This window comes from Quercus robur, chromosome 8 (assembly GCF_932294415.1).
Source record: "Quercus robur chromosome 8, dhQueRobu3.1, whole genome shotgun sequence".
In the NCBI taxonomy this organism is placed as follows: domain Eukaryota; kingdom Viridiplantae; phylum Streptophyta; class Magnoliopsida; order Fagales; family Fagaceae; genus Quercus; species Quercus robur.
Genome location: NC_065541.1, coordinates 28,938,022 through 28,954,483, shown reverse-complemented (window position 1 = coordinate 28,954,483; position 16,462 = coordinate 28,938,022). Strand labels below are relative to the sequence as shown.

The 16,462-nt window shown below is 35.5% G+C and overlaps 1 protein-coding gene and 1 pseudogene across 1 annotated transcript; one reads left to right on the top strand and one right to left on the bottom strand.

Annotated features, from left to right (window-relative positions):
- Window positions 1-1,692: 1,692 nt before the first annotated feature.
- Window positions 1,693-16,167, bottom strand: LOC126695130 (uncharacterized). The gene is made up of 8 exons (XM_050391771.1): window positions 15,729-16,167; window positions 15,424-15,561; window positions 14,498-14,689; window positions 11,377-11,438; window positions 11,060-11,217; window positions 8,326-8,474; window positions 8,097-8,243; window positions 1,693-1,967 (listed from the first exon to the last, which is right to left on the bottom strand). Exons 1-8 carry the CDS (start codon window positions 16,095-16,097, stop codon window positions 1,788-1,790), a joined length of 1,395 nt encoding a protein of 464 aa, XP_050247728.1. The 5' UTR covers window positions 16,098-16,167; the 3' UTR covers window positions 1,693-1,787.
- On the top strand, window positions 11,669-13,818 carry LOC126694000 (40S ribosomal protein S29-like; annotated as a pseudogene).
- Window positions 16,168-16,462: the final 295 nt, after the last annotated feature.

Genomic DNA, 16,462 nt, shown 5'->3' with positions numbered 1-16,462 from the left:
ACATAATTGTTCTTTTTTAAGAATTAAAGAGTCATGATATTTTGATTGTAAATATGAACTGCCTATAAATTAAGGGTATAAAGCAGATTCACTTTCATGTACCTTCATCATTTTTAGCAAGATGTTGGGAAACAGCATTAGATTTGATGGGAAATTTTTCACTCGTTGGAGAGTCAAGTTGATGTCCTTGCTTACTGCAGTACTAAGATGGAGCAATTTTTTTTTAGAGAAATGAACTGCACGGGTATATGGGCTCTAATGCTACGTGCAAAATGGAGCAGACGGTACTTTGATGTAAATACCATTGAAGTAACTGCTCAGGGGAATGTCGTTGGCGCCATTGGCCTCAGTAGCCTATTGGCACCCAGGTACCCTTGTGTCCTGATGCTCGGGGAGGAAGTGCTACAATTTGGGAGAGAAGTAAAACAGGGAGCTCAAAAGCTAAGCCAAGATGGCTAGGTTTTACGGATGAAGGAAAACACTATATTCATGTTCTCATACATCAAATTATATAAAGGTTTTAAGTATTTACCTCTTGGGTTCAATAACAAACCCTAACTTCCAACATTCCATCAATGCTAATACACTTGGTGCCATAACCCAAGCTAATCCAAACATGCCAAAAACCATGGACCAAACTTCATGAGCAAAAAGGGTGATGAAATAACAGATGTTCAATAAACTCCCCGCTCCACTTGCACATACAACTCCAATCCACCACACACAAACACCTTTTGCAGAGGTTGTTCATAATTAAGATTTTTCCCTTAGAGAGTGTCCACGCAACTTTGGAACCTTTGTCTATTATATACTCTTCCAAGGAAAGCTTTTGGATCCTATAGCAATCAAAGCTTTATAATAAGATTTTACTTCAAAATCATCTCTGGTGGTAAGGATCCATTAAACACAATTGACAATCCTCCCCAGAACTCCCAATCTTGACAAAATATAACTTCTCTATAAAGTAAAGTAGAAGCTCCTCTTCCCAATATAAGGTCTGGTGAGAGAGATATTCCAAAAAACAGACCCTGAAAAATAATCTGCTAGAGCTGCATCTTTATCCCTGGCTAGACAAAAAATATCCGGATTAGCATCCTTTAGACAAAAGTCTCCATACTCTTCCATATCCCTATCTTTTTTCCAGACTTTGTTTGGGTGGACTAATGCTTCGGGGGTTTTATCTTTTTCTTTGTTATCTGATTTGCTTGATAGATGTACTACTTTTTTATTCTTCTTTGTACCTATGCTTTCCTTAATACACATCTTGTGTGCTCTGGCTGTTCTTGTACTATTTTTTCCTTCAATGAAGTTTATTACTTATTAAAAAAATAAAATAAAAAATAAGTCACCACACCAACAATCATACCAAAAACGGATGTCACACTCACAACCACTACCCACTTCAAACATAAGAAAACTCACCAAGCTCTTCCACCCATTTTGAAGATTTCTCCATAAACTGACCCCATTGGATTCTGTCAGCTACCCGGAAGTCCAACCACCCCAAAGGCTACCATATTTCAAAGAAATAACATCACAACAAATTGCCTCCTTTCAGTAGTAAAACGCCACAACCATTTGACAAGCAGGGCTTGGCTAAAACACACAATACTTTGAATGCCCAAACCCCATGGCTGAATCAATTGGCCAACGGTCCTCCAATTAACCAAATGAAAATTTAAAAGAGCCATATAAATCCCCCAAATTTAAAGAGCCATCTTAATCAGAAAAATTATCATTTTCCTACAGTAAAATATCAGGATAAAGAGTGTTTTACATTGTACAAATCAATTAAGGGTTCGATTTAAAACTGATATTTGACCAGAATCCCCATTCAACAAGAAAACCTCCAAAGGAACATAAGGAGAGGTCATAGATGATCCAAATCTATAGGTAGGTTGCAGTATTTTAGCACCTTTGGCACATTGAATAATCCGAAGACGTGGTCCAGTTCTCATCTGCCAGATCTGCAGGAAGTTGTTCACATGAGAAAACATACTCAGAAATCATTCTGGTACTTTGGTGAAAGATTATTGGTGGTGAAATGCTTAGGTTGGCTGGGCACAGTAATAGCATCTTGTTTTAAGTTCATGACATTTTGAAATTTTGGATAAGAAACAATAGATAAGAGTAATAAAACTAGGGGCATAACAAGATTTTAAGGTCATTAACATCCAAAAGTGAGATAAAGGACAAGAAACAAGCCTCAGAACCAAATATTTACACACTCAAGAATATTAATAGAGATTGAACAAGCGGTTCCTTAAAGAAACCAAAATTATTATCAGATTACTAACTTCCTGAAAGCAAGAGTAATTCTGTTACCCAAAAGCAGAACATGGAAGATGACATTCCAAACATTTAGCATAGTAGGTTAAATAAAAATAGTATTCAAAGGATAATTGACTGCAGATGGCATGGTATGTTCTCAAAAATAGAAATTTAAAGCAGATAACAAATGAATGCAGAAGTAAATAAGTAAATAAGTAATTCTAAAAAATTTCAAGGAAGTTGAACAATATTTTATTTTTCACACATAATAAAACGTTTCATTGGCAAGGGAACCATAATGCACAGAGAAAGTACCCACAAGGCTCACCTAAAGATTAAAAATGAAGCACCCTTAAGGCCAGCAAAATTAATGATGAGAATGGCATGCCTTTTGAGGTTTCAAATTTTCCAATCTTGAACTTTTGTGACGGGGAATGTAACTGGAAGCCTCCTTTGAAAATGTAAAAGAGGTGACAGAAAACTGATTCTAGTGCACAAGCATTAATTTGGAATGTTCCGGATGATGGAGGGCTCTTTTGGGCCATGGTTCTCCTTATGAAGAAGACCAATCAATGCCACCGAGTTACAATGCTCTTGGCTTGTCTAGGTTGAATATATAGGCATAATCTATTCCTAGAAAGATAGGACTACTGATAACAAAGAAAAAGTAAAATAAGACTCAGACTTTAGTCAAGGACAGCCTGTTCAAGAAAATCTACGATCAACACATTGCCCTTATTCTACTAAGAACTAAACTAAAACTGATCCAATAGTAAATAAACAATATAATAAACCATTGTTCGTAAAAGTGCACTCAAGAGAAAACTTCAAAGCCCCAAAAGCTCAGTGCTTTTCACCTCTAAAGCAAGGCACATCTGTGAATGTGCGCCTAAAGCATACCCTTTGTGGAGCTTTTTCAATAATAGCAAAGCTTAGTTTTTTTAGCTTAAAAAAATGTAAAATGTAGCTATCGGATCTTAATGTTGTTGATATATAAAACTGATTTTCATATGAAAGTCAATTTTATGGCATGATAACATACACCTAAGCCCGCCCCTCCACACCTTTACAAATTCTAGGAATAAAAAACCATCCAGGGACCACACTCCACATACTGCTCATCCTCGCCAAAGCCGAATCAAGCAAGAATGGGGTCACTAAGGAAGGCAACAAGTTCAAGTTCTAGACTTCTAGTTCACAATACTCCTCATGAGAGAGTATTAATTTTGATGAAGTAGATGTGGAAGATGATGGGTTACAAATCTTTTGATGCTAATGATAATGGTCCTATGCTTAATAAACATGATTATTTATATACTCTTAGGATTACATTGCATTGCTTTTTTTAGGCATAGAAATCATTACTCAATATTTTAGTGCTTTTTGGATTGTATCAACCATGTATTTCATGTCTTTATTTGATAATGGCTATCAAATATTATCGAATATCATATTTGTGTATATTTTTTAAAGCACAAGAAAATCATATAAAATGTTATTTTCTTATAAGTAAAATCATATAAAATGTTGTATTTCAATTATATATGATTAGTCAATAACTTGATCATTATGTTGCCCATTAATATTTAATTTCAAATTTATTACATTATCTTCTAAAATATGCACTTCACTTCAATCAAATGTGTACCTGTGCTTTACGCTTAGGCTTCATTTGGTTGGGGGATGGAAGAGTAGAGGGATAGATGAGATTTGATTAGTTGGGGGAGAAGTGGAAGGATGGAAAACATTTTTGTTTGGTTGAGAAGAAAAATGAGAGGATAGAAACTGTAGATTGTATAAATTTTCTCTCATACCCCTAGTACTCTTTATTTTATAGTTTATAAGAGGGGGGGGGGGGGGGGGGGGGGGAAGTAACGTAAATAGAGGGGGAGAGAGCAGATGGGTAAGGGCTTTATTGCAGTCAACAACATTGATAGTGAGACTGATTTTAATAACATTCCAACAGCATATTTTAAGCTTTGAGCATTTTGAGGGTGTGATTTCCTTCACCTTCCTAAGTGTGATTGCTTAGGAAGACTTAGGTGTGATTTTCTTGAGTTTATCTTTCTTTATACTCAATCTATTCACTGTTCTATCAACCATATTCGAGATCCATATCTTTAACCCTATTCAAGAAACCTTCAAGATCTCATCAAGAAATCTATTTAGTGCTGAATTCCTAAAGATCATGCAGTCACCAAGATGAGATTTTCTAGGCAATCATACACCCAATACAATAAGAATCACAACCATGGTTCAACAATAACAAATGAAAAACAGGCCCCTTTGTAAACTGTGTTAATCTGCTTGATCTTACAGAATTTTACCTATTATTCCTCAAGTCCATACTTTTCTTAACTTCTCAACAATAAATTTTTGCAGCAAGAATTGCATTGCAGTAAAGCAACTAAGATATATAGCATAACAAGTCACATTATTGGTTCAAGGGTGTGGAGGTTGACGGCGTTTTGTATGAGACTGATTCAGATATTCAGGCTTAGGTAGTGGATTCTTATAAGAATCTATATCGGAAGTCTAAATCTTTTTTTCTTTTTTTGGGATAAGTAAAGAAAATTTTATTCAAAGACATAAGAATGAGTCATCCAAGTATATAGGAAGTATACAGCAGGGGACCAAAACAATCAAATACATAAATTACAAACATCCATCAAATAATAGACCAAAAAAATAGAATGACTTCCTATAATAGACATCCAATCCAATAGAGTTTTAAAGAAGAAAAGTTTTAAATCGGCTATAGTCCTTTCAAAATCTTCAAAACACCAATTGTTTCTCTCCCGCCAAATGCACCACATCAAACGATAAGGGACAGCCATCCAAATAACACCATTACAATATTGACCAAAATTTCCTTGCCAACATGCAAGGAGCTCAACCAGTCTTTGGCATCGCCCAATACCAAACAAGGTGAACACCATCGACCATAACTCAGAAACAATGGACAATATTGGGAGTCTAAATCTTGGAGGCCCACTGTTAATGGGTTAGAGTTTGCTAGCTTGGATGAAACTGAGAGGCTATCACTAGAAAGGGAGTTTGAAAAGGAGGAGATCCAAAGGCACTTCAGGAGGCTAAGGGTGATAAGGCTCCTGGGCCTAATGGTTTTACTATGGTTTTCTTTCAAAAGCGTTGGTGCATGCTTGAAAGGGATGTTATGGCTTTTTTCTAGGATTTTCATAGACATTGTGTCTTTGAAAAACCTCTCAATGCCACTTTCCTTTGTTTGATTCCCAAGAAGATTAATGCACTTAACATTAAATACTTTTTTCCTATTAACCTTGTGGGTAGTTTGTATAAGCTTTTGTCAAAGGTGTTGGCTCATAGACTTTGTAATGTGTTGGATAAGCTCATCTCCAATTCCCTAAATTCTTTTGTTGGAGGAAGACAAATTCTTGATTCCATTCTCATTGCAAATGAATGCTTGGATACCCAAAAAAGAGTGGCATCTCAGGTGTGATTGTCAAGTTGGACATTGAGAAGGCTCATGCTCATGTGTATTGGAATGTGTCGTTTAACCTTATGGAAAGGATGGGTTTTGGGGAGAAGTGGGGGAGATGGATAAGCTCATCTCCAATTCCCCGAATTCTTTTGTTGGAGGAAGACAGATTCTTGATTCTATTCTCATTGCAAAAAAATGCTTGGATAGCAGAATAAAGAGTAGCATCCGAAGTGTGATTGTCAAGTTGGACATTGAGAAGACTTATGATCATGTGAATTGGAATGCATTGTTTAACCTTATGGAGAGGATGGGTTATAAGGAGAAGCAAGGGGAGATGGATGAAGGCTTGTATTTCTACTATTTGTTTTCAGTTCTTGTTAATGGGTCTCCAGCTGGGTTTTTTGGTAGCTCTTGCACTCTTCGTCAAGGGGGACCACTATCTCCACTCCTTTTCCTGTTGGTGATGGAGGAGTTGTGTAGATTGTTGAAGAGAACAAATGAGGGAGGCTTTCTTAGTAGTTTCCAAGCAAATCCCTATGCGCAAAGAGGTTTGCATATCTCTCATCTCCTTTTTGCTGACAATACCATCTTATTTTGTGATGCCTCTAGGGAGCAATTATTATATACACGGATGGTGTTGATCTTCTTTGAAGCTATCACAGGCTTGAAAGTATATGTTGGCAAGAGTGAGATTCTTCCACTAGGTGAGGTTAGCAACTTGGATGCTTTGGCTCATATTTTATGTTGCAAAGTTGGCAGTTTGCCCATGTCTTATTTGGTTATGCCTCTTGGGGCTCATTATAAGGATTCCTCAATTTGGAACCCTATCATAGAAAGGATGGAAAAGAAGCTCTCTGGTTGGAAACATTTATATTTGTCAAAGGGTGGTAGGCTTTCCTTACTAAAAAGTACTCTATCGAGCCTTACCACCTATTATCTATCTCTTTTTACTATTCATAAATATGTGGCGAATAGATTAGAAAGAATTAAGAGAAATTTCCATTGGGGGGAGATCTGATGAAGTCTTCAAATATCTGCTTGTTTGGGATAAGGTTTGTTGGCCGGTTGAGATACGTGGTTTGGGGATCTGGAGGATTGGGTTGTTTAACCAAGCTTTGCCTGGAAAGTGGTTATGGCGTTTTGGGTACAAAGCCACCCATTTATGGCATCAAGTTATAGCTACCAAATATGGAGAGGCTAGAGGTAGCAACCAAATATGGAGAGGTCAGAAGGGGTTGGTGCAATAGAGTTGTTAGAAGGACGTGCAAAGAGTTTTTTTGGACATGTGGTGTATGCAGTGGGAGAGGGATTTCATATTCGGTTCTAGTATGACCCTTGGAGTGATCCCGATCCTTTGAAAGATTTGTATCCTGATGTTTGTCAAAGCTATCTCTAAAGAATCATGGATTGCTGATTTGGTTTTTAATGCACCTGAAGGGGGAGGTAGGTGTTGAAACTTACTATTCTATCGAGCTTTTCATGACTGGGAATTGCAGAGAGTGTTTACTTTTTTTTAGCATATTTACTTCAAATGCCAAGGGGGGAGGGTGATGATGTCTTAAATTGGTAGTTGATTCAAAATAGTTTTTTGATGTGCATTCTTTTTATAATTCTCTATTGGACGCCCCTTCTATTTCTTTCCCTTAGAATAGCATTTTGTGTGTAAAGGTACCTAAAAGGGTATCTTTCTTTTTATGGACAGCAGCTAGGGGTGGGATTATCACAATTGATAACCTTGTTAAGAGGAACTTGCCTCTTGTTAATTGATGTTGCTTATATCATGATGAGGAAAATTATAGATCATCTTCTACTTCATTGTAAGTTTGCCCCTGCTTTGTGGGGCAAAGTTTTTTTTGATGTTTGGAGTTCAATGGGTGATGCTGAATACAGTTGTTTCTCTTCTTTTTGCACAGAGGAATTAGTTAGGGAAATTTTCTTCAATATTGGCTTGTCTTTTGTGGCTAATCTGGCATGAACACAACACACGTACGTTTGAAGACATTGAGAGACTTGTAGATCTTTTGAAGTCTTTGCTAACCAATACTTTGTTTGAGTGATCTCGTATTTGGGGTTTTCTGCATTGTATTACTATGTCTGATTTTTTTAATATTTGTTAGCTCTTCTCTTTGATTTTGTTTGTATTCATTAGTACAATGGGTTTACCATCGTAAATACAATTTACTTTTCTTATCGATGAAACTTCAATTAACTATTAAAAATATATATATTTATTGGTTCAGACCAATTTCAATGATGCTTAAACCTCCTATGCTTTAGCTTTTGAAAAATATACCAATTACCAAACAATAATATGCACTTTCATGAATAGGCATCAATGAGTCACTCAAACATAACAAAAGCATACCTCAACAATTCCTTTTCGAGGTGCATGAATAGCCAAACACAAACAGTAATCACTCTTCACTGGTTCATAATAATTGGAACTTGATGCTGCAGCAGTATCTCTTTTGACTAGCATCTCCATGAATAGGCAGCTAGCATCGCGGTATCCCTGCAAATTATTTAAATCCACTGTTAGGGGGAAAATACTTACATCAGACTAAAATTTCAAATTATAGATGCCAAGGGAAAACCTTCCATAACCGCACCACCACAAGTGCCTGAGTGTCTAAGAGCAATATACGACCAAGTGAATCTGTTATTGCAGCTAATGTACCACTAGGTGAGAGGGTCAGCTTCTCACCCTTCCTTGGGTGATCCTTCAAACACGTCAAAGGAGAAGCTGTCACAAAACAAGTTGCCAACCTGTCAGCCAATAGAAATTTGTAGGTAGTTGAAAGTTGGATACAGGAAACTTGGAAGGAAACACTATTCATACTTCACATTCACAATAAACTGGAGATAGACTATGTCATAGCATTTTCAACAAAGACATGATTAAATGGCACATGCAGATGTGCTACACTGGAGATGTGGACTATAAAGATAAGAAGGGAAAGCCCAAAGAAAAACAACAAAACCTTAGGCCCCAAACTTTTGGGATCAACTATGAATACTCAACAAACAAAGCAGGATCAACCATATGTATTCTTCTCCATCCTTCTATCATATCCAAAAATATATTCTATGTTACTTGCTTGGTTAACATGTCTCATTTTACTACTTCTACTAGTATTATAGATCTCTATACCTATTTTTGTTCCCTTAATTTAAATGAAATTGCTCTTGCTCGTTGCTACACTAATCTCTCCTTTGTATATGAACAAACCATCTCAAACAACTCTCCCTCATATTTCCTCAATGGAAACCACCCATATCTTTAAACAAATTTCTTCATTCCTTTTTTTTTTTTTTTGGGATGACTTGGAACCTCACCAAGGCAAGGTCATTTGGACTCATCCCTAGAGAGTAAATCACAATACACAATACCACCGGCCAAAACCATGTATAAGGTAATTATTTATTTCATATATATCTATACTACTATTTAAGGGGCTTCCCTATTTGGAATCCTCATCTTTTTGTTCAAAAATGACCATACGCCCCTATATTTAAATAGAGACAAAACTAAAGGACAATCCTATAAAAATACAACTCTAACTCCCACTAAAACATTACCTAAAAAATAAGGTCACTCTCCTATTAGTTTTTAAATTATTTTATCCACTCATAAATTAGATTCTCAAAATAAAAATCATAATATAAAATAAAAACACAGGCTTTTTTTTTCTACAAAAAAATCCTCATCGCACAAGCGTGTGATGAGGCTAGTGCGTGTGTGTATAACGCCTTCGTTTTTTCTTCCCACCAAACAGTTGTATTTAGATGGATGAGTACTTAAAACCTTAACTCACATTAATGAGGAAGAAAAATTTGAGATAGAGGTCATTGGCAGCACATCTAAATATATATTGTCTATATTACATAATTTTTTTTGATAAGTAATAAGAATTTTATTAATCAAACTGAAAAATAGAAGAAAGCAAATACAAGGTGTTCATGATGGTGAACACAAAGAAATGCAACAAACAAACAAACAGCAACAAACACCAAGAATAAACTTAAAGAGCAATACTAAGAGACGAAATAAACTCCAAGATAGTGGAACAATCCGAGAAGCCCCAACACCTAGACCAATCAAATAAAGTCTTTTGGCATAGAGCTTGTAATTGAACCAAGGATTTCTTGGTATCCTCAAAAGAGCGCCGATTTCTCTATATTACATAATACACAATGGAAAAGTCTGGTGACACCAAAATTCACCGACTTTTTCACCAAAACTATTTTTCTCTCTTCTTTCTTTTGTTTTGTGGTGGGCAATGTTCTGAATACCATTCCATTCCCACTGGAATGGCCAGAATTTTTCGCTCCAGTGCTTAGTCCGGTGCAAAGAACCCCCTTGTTCCATATCATTCCAAATACCGCCCTGTGCCAGCCTGAACCAGCATTCCAGCCAAAATTTCGGTATGCCGGGTGAAATGAGTGTACCGGCCCAAAATTATAACACTCAAGAGAAGAAAAAAAAAACTTGAAAAAGGGAGAGAGGCGAGAGAGAAAGCATGAAAGAAAATTGGCAATTGATATGATGCTTGAGAAAAGTGGAGATGAGGAAAGAGATAGAACTGATAGCCGATGAAGGAAGAAAAAGAGTTAAGATGAGGAGAAAAAAAGTAGAGAACAAAATAAAGGGAGATGGTGGACTGAAAATGAGGAGAACACGGCTGAACATGGGAGAGTGCAGAGAGGATTTGGGAAATAGAAAAAGTAAGAAATAAATGTGGTCTAACATTTAATGAGATCTTTGACATAAATTTGGCAGGTGAGAGAGAGAATGGAGGGAAAGCTAAAACCAAAATGAAAAAGGAAAAAAAATAATAAATTCAAATTTGGGTCGGGTTTGACTTTACCCGTTTGGGCTTTTGCTTACAAAGACAAAAGACACTTCTCTTTTCTCTTTTATATTTTGTTTCATTATAATAATAATAATAATATTATTATTATTATTATACTAACATTTTATATTTATATTGCTTACAAATAAAAGTTAGATAGACGGTTTTTTTTTAAATAAAAAAATTGGTTAGATAGACAAACTAAAATTAGGGATTTTATCGAGGTTATAATATATATATATATATATATATATATATCCAATGTGTAATCCCAAAACAATGCACCAATGCACACCGGTACCGAAATATTCCGTTCCACTAGTCAATCCGGAACGGTTTCTAGAACGGAATTCAAAACATTGGTGGTGGGTCTCAATTAGCTTGGATGAGTTTATGAGAAAGTATGTGAATTTTTCTGTGAAAAATCTACAGCAGAACTCACACAATTTAGAAACATAATTATTAATTAGTCTACCTCGAGCAAATGATTGAGTCTTCACTTCCGATTTTCTTGGTGACATTTGTTCACTCCGCCAAAACATTCTTGAAACAGAAGCAATTGTCGAAAATGTTGCAGGAACGACTTTTGATAAAATAGCTCCCACTAAAGACCTGCTTTTGTCTTCTGAAAGCCTTTTAGAGGTTGAAATAGAACTTAGTCAACAAAATACCAATGTAAAAGAGTAAAGGACAAATAACAAAGATAGCCCTTTAGGCTGCAAAGTGAGAAGAGTCAGTTTTGTCAAGACAATAAATTAATAATCATTATAGAGAAAGATATCCCATCAGTACCTGAATGCCGAAACAACAGCATCCTCTCCAACAGCGACCGCACAGTAATAACGCTGACTTGACTGCCCAACAATAAAAGCAGCTGAATTCAAAAACCAAAATACCTTCAGAAAGTTTCCATCAATGAGATCTGGTAGACACCTTGGATTTTCAGGGATTAGGGCTTAAGGTTTGGTGGGAATAAAGCTGGAAAATAATATGGACTATAGGGTTTCAAATGGTGAAAATGAATAGTAGGATTTAGAATTGAATCAATGAGAAAATCTAAGGTTTGGGTTGCAGTTCCAGAGTAATGAGCAGTAAACCAACAGTAATAGGGCTGTTTTGGGTTATTTGATGGATGGATGATTTAGGGGGTGTTTGGTAAAGTAGTTTGAGAATTATTGTTTGGAGTTTTTTGAAATACGTATGAATGAAAAAGTGTATGGAAATATGTGTAATGTTGTTTAAAATGTGAAAATGTGAGTTTGAACTCACTCACCAAACAGGCCCTTAGGGTTTTGAAATTTTGAAATTTTGAATTTTAGGGTTTGAAGTTGACAAATTGCTGCGGACAATAAAGAATTTGAGGGAAAAAAATATTAAATACCAAAATATTCAAGATGTGTTATATAGTTATGATGTGGAACTTTCTTATAGCACCTTTCGTACGTTACTTTAGTTATTATTGAGTCTTAATATTAGAAGTTTTTTATGTTAGAAAGTTGTTGGTTCAATTTTAAATAAGTTTCATTAGAATAAGGGCAATTTGGTAATTTTAGATTTTATGCAACCAAGGGAGATTGATGCAAACAATAAAGAGCTCAACTGCGCGAGAAAATAAGATTAAATACCAAAAGATTCAATATATATGGTAAACTAATATAGTTTTGATGTAGGATTTTCTTTGTACTTTTCATATGTTACTTTAGTAATTATTGAGTCTTAGTATTAAGGTTTTTAGTTCAGACAATCGCTGGTTAAGTTTTAATTAAGTTTACTAGAATAAAGGCAAATTGGTAAATTCCAATTTTCAGGAATGGGCTGTCCATGGCTTGAGTCCTTTTTTGTATTTGGTGTCCTTTTTCTATTTGGTTTAGAAGGTCTCAAGTAATTTTTCTTTGCTACTAGTAATTCTAGTCTTTCTAGGAATAGGTTATTTAGAAGTTCTAGTCCTTCTAGGAAAAGATTTAGTAATAGCCTATATAAAGCGTTTACTCTAGTCAAAAAGACATGAGCTTAATTTAATAAAATTGCAATAGCTCATTTAAAGCTTTGAAGGTGTGATTGCTTAGGAAAACTTCATTAAGATTGCCTAGTGTTTATCCTTCTTTGTTTTTCATTCTATTCACTGCTTCTAACACCAGTCACCAAACATCCAATCTTTTGATTACTTTACCCTTAAACATCCCATCGAGGAATTTAATTTAGTGCCAAACTCCTAAAAATCCTACATCAAAATTGGTATCAGAACCCATTCAAGGTTTTCTCCTGCATCAGAAATTAAGGTGTGTTTCTAGGTTTCAAGTTGTTTGAACTCTAAGGACAGAAAAGAAAAAGAATAAACTTCAAAGCATCACAACTCAAAGAAGGTTGTATCATAGAAACCACAAATAAAGCTTCATTGCTTCTGAAAAAATTAGAAAAATCATTCCTTTTCTTAAATAGAAAGCATTACATTTACATCTGTATAAATAGATTATTAATACCTATTTCTAGTAGAATTTGAACTTCTTGACCCCTAGTAAGATTTGGACTATTAGAACAGCCTATCCCTAGAAACCATAAATTACAAAATTGCCCTTGACATTGAAACTAAATAAAATTAAATTAAAACGAAATTGGCTTCTCACCATCAAAAAACTACTAGAAGTATTACTATGAGGAAATACTAGAACAAAAACAAGACAGCACAACATTGACAGCTTGTATAGAGTAATGTGTTGGGTTAATTACCATTTTTATCCTTAACGTTTGTCCTATATGTCAAAATGGTCCCTAACTTTTCAAATGTGTCAATTTAGTTCCTAACCTTTTGATATTGCGTCAAAACAGTCCCTGCCGTCAAGTGGTGAATGGAAAAAACTAGAGTTGCTTACAATGATATTAAAATATTAACTTTGATGCCTCTTGGGATGCCGCATGGCCTCAATTACAAAAACAATTTTTTTAAAAAAAGAAAGAAAAAATATCAGCCAAACTAAAATACCTAGATCTCTAATCATTTTGCATAGATTCAAATACAGCTCAGTAGACTTCTTTCTTGACTCACCTTACAAAGCAAGAACCAATCATAGGGCACTCAAACATGTGGAACTCTCACTCTAAAAACTTTGGCCTTGGCTCCTATGCCTGTCATGTGTGGAAGAATCTTCATGGGTTGATCAAGTTGTATGGTATCATGTGTTGCAGATGGTGCTTCTGCACTAACGCAAGGAAATTAGCTTCATTAAGTACAGGTAAATGGTTGTAATTGTCTATGGCACACAAATAGAGGTTTCGGTCCAAGTTTGAAGCAACTTTTGATTTTCAATTTTAGTTCATCTAATGTTGAACTTGTAATCTCCAACAATCAAATTATCAAAGCACATTAGATAGTAACATCAAATGCTCGGTCGGTGCTCTCCTTAAATCCATCTGATTCTTGTTGCAAGTGCTATGAACCCAATAGCAAAAAGGGTGTATTGGCTTTGGGGCTAGGTAGATTGTTTAAGAAAAATAAAAAATAAAATAAATAAGAAGAAGAAGAAGAAGAAAACCCAACCAACAGGTCTTGGAATTTTAGTCTGGCCTTTTTTTTAAAATAATTAAGGCCAAGAGGCATCCTTGCTGGCACCAAAGTTAATATTTTAATATTACTGTCAGCCACATCAACTTTTTCCATCCACCAATTAATGGCATGAACTATTTTGACACAATACCAAAACATTAGGGACTATACTGACACATTTGAAATATTAGGGACTGTTTTGACACATAGGGCAAGCGTTAGGGACCAAAATGGTAATTGACCCTAATATGTTTTATAAGCCAACATAAATAAGAATATTACCACTTGTTTACTAAACAGAACCTTAAACAATGAACACGACTTTTAAAGAAACCAACTTTACAGTAATAAAATCAAGAGAATAGTTTATACCTGGAGTTCCATCAGTGGTGGAGGCATTATACCAGTGATTGCAGCATCAGCACAAGTACCATACTTGCTAACATTCCATAACTGGAAAGGTAATCTTCCATAAGGAGTTTCTTGGCCCTCTGAACCTCGCTTTTTTGGTTTCTGATCCCAATACTGAGTATGTGTTTCTTCAAACCATTGGCGCAGCATACTCTAAGAAAACAAGCATGCAAAGCACATTATTAGAATGAAGATCCCTAAAGGCCAGAATCCAATAACACCAAACGTAGAACAAGAATATATACGGTGCAACCATAAACTTATACTCACACAAATCATTGAATAATACCTTGTTATTTTCTTTTAGAAACCCATCAAAGACAAGAACTTACTCATTTGCATCATATTAACATAACAATTGCATTATTAATAATAGAGTATAGAATAAAATGCAATGTACATCCTCTAAGTTTGGACCAATTTTTTTGATCTCTGAAATTTAAAAGTTGTAATTTTAATCACTTATGTTTGGGAGTGCTTTTAATGTGACTCTTCCATCCATCACAGCCACACATGGCTGTTAAATTCCCACTTGTACTTAAAACAACGTACTTTTTCATATTTGAAACTATGTCGTTTTGAGTACTATTTAATCCATATCAACAATCCAACCAAATAAAATTCACATCAGTACTTTTATTAAAAAAAATTAATCCTTTTCTTTTTCTTGCTTTTGTTTTATATTCTCCCTCATCTACCAATGGCCACACCCACCACAGCTGGCTATGGCAACATTTCCACTAACTCTACCAACCCACTCTCTCTCAAGAGATTGTTCCTCTCCAAGGACCAAAAGCAAAATTAACCCAAATTTTGGAGGATGTACATTAGTACATGTTAGTCTAAAGTAGTTGCAAAATAATAATAATAAGAGACAGAAAATGTACCTGAATATGAGAACCATCAAAGCGAGCAACTATGCCTGGCATGACAACACAGACTTCTTCTGAGGAAGTAGTGTCTTGGGTCAAATCTCTCTTTGTTCCACGAACTCTCAACTTTAGAATTCGCCCAGGATGTATCATCTGTGTAATTGAATTTTCACTAGTTTCATCAACAATTTTTGTAAGCTCAAAAAAAAAAAATAAATAAAGAGGTAAACTACTTTTTGCTCAAAGATGCTGATCAAACAAAACGGACAACCAGATGATGATGATGATGATGATGATGATGATTAGAAATTGGTTAAAACCTGTTTGTGAATGAAATGACCAAGCAGAGAGTAAAAGAGCAAATAGCCGGAAGAGGTGCCGGCCACAACAACCCGAATATCGTAATCTTCAAAAACGAGCCACTCAATGGCTGTAATATGCTCGGACTCGATCGGGGACAAATCGGGTCGGATGCTGACACGGGAATCGGGCGAAGAAGAAGAAGATCCGAATCCGAGGAGGAGTATGAGGGAGTTGTGGGCGAGCGCTAGTGCGTGAGTGTCCAGAGCGCACACAAGATTTGGGTCCTCCACGAGCCACCCTTCCTTTCCGGCCCCAACCAAGCTCAGCTCCTCGCACGCAATGCAACCCACTTCCGTACTACTGCTACTCTGCTTCCGCCTCCACATTTCTTCTTTTTTAATTTATTATTTATTAATTAATTAATTACTGTGATCGGATCAATTAATACAATCCCACCCTACTACGTGCTCTTCTTTCATTTTATAGGAAACCTAGGCAGGCCCTCGATTTGCAATAAAATTTGAGAAATTTTCTAACTCTACCGCTTTTTTATCACAAATTCTATATCCTACGTTATTATCCGATTATAGCATCCTCCTAGTTTAAAATTTTTTGTAAAAATATTATCCACATCATATTTCTCTAAAAGTATATGTAAAATAATTTTTTTCCCACCAATCCCAAAACGTTTAGTTTATATATATTTATTATGCAAAATGCATCTTTGCTATTGCACTTGTGCAAATATACA

What these genes read in the sequence shown, in the direction of transcription:
- LOC126695130 (XM_050391771.1), bottom strand. Translation starts at nt 16,097, where the DNA reads ATGTGGAGGCGGAAGCAGAGTAGCAGTAGTACGGAAGTGGGTTGCATT. An exon ending in TTGATGGTTCTCATATTCAG is followed by an intron (nt 14,690 to 15,423) that starts GTACATTTTCTG and finishes TTGTTTTCTTAG; the next exon opens with AGTATGCTGCGCCAATGGTT. An exon ending in CACCACTGATGGAACTCCAG is followed by an intron (nt 11,439 to 14,497) that starts GTATAAACTATT and finishes ATTGTTGGGCAG; the next exon opens with TCAAGTCAGCGTTATTACTG.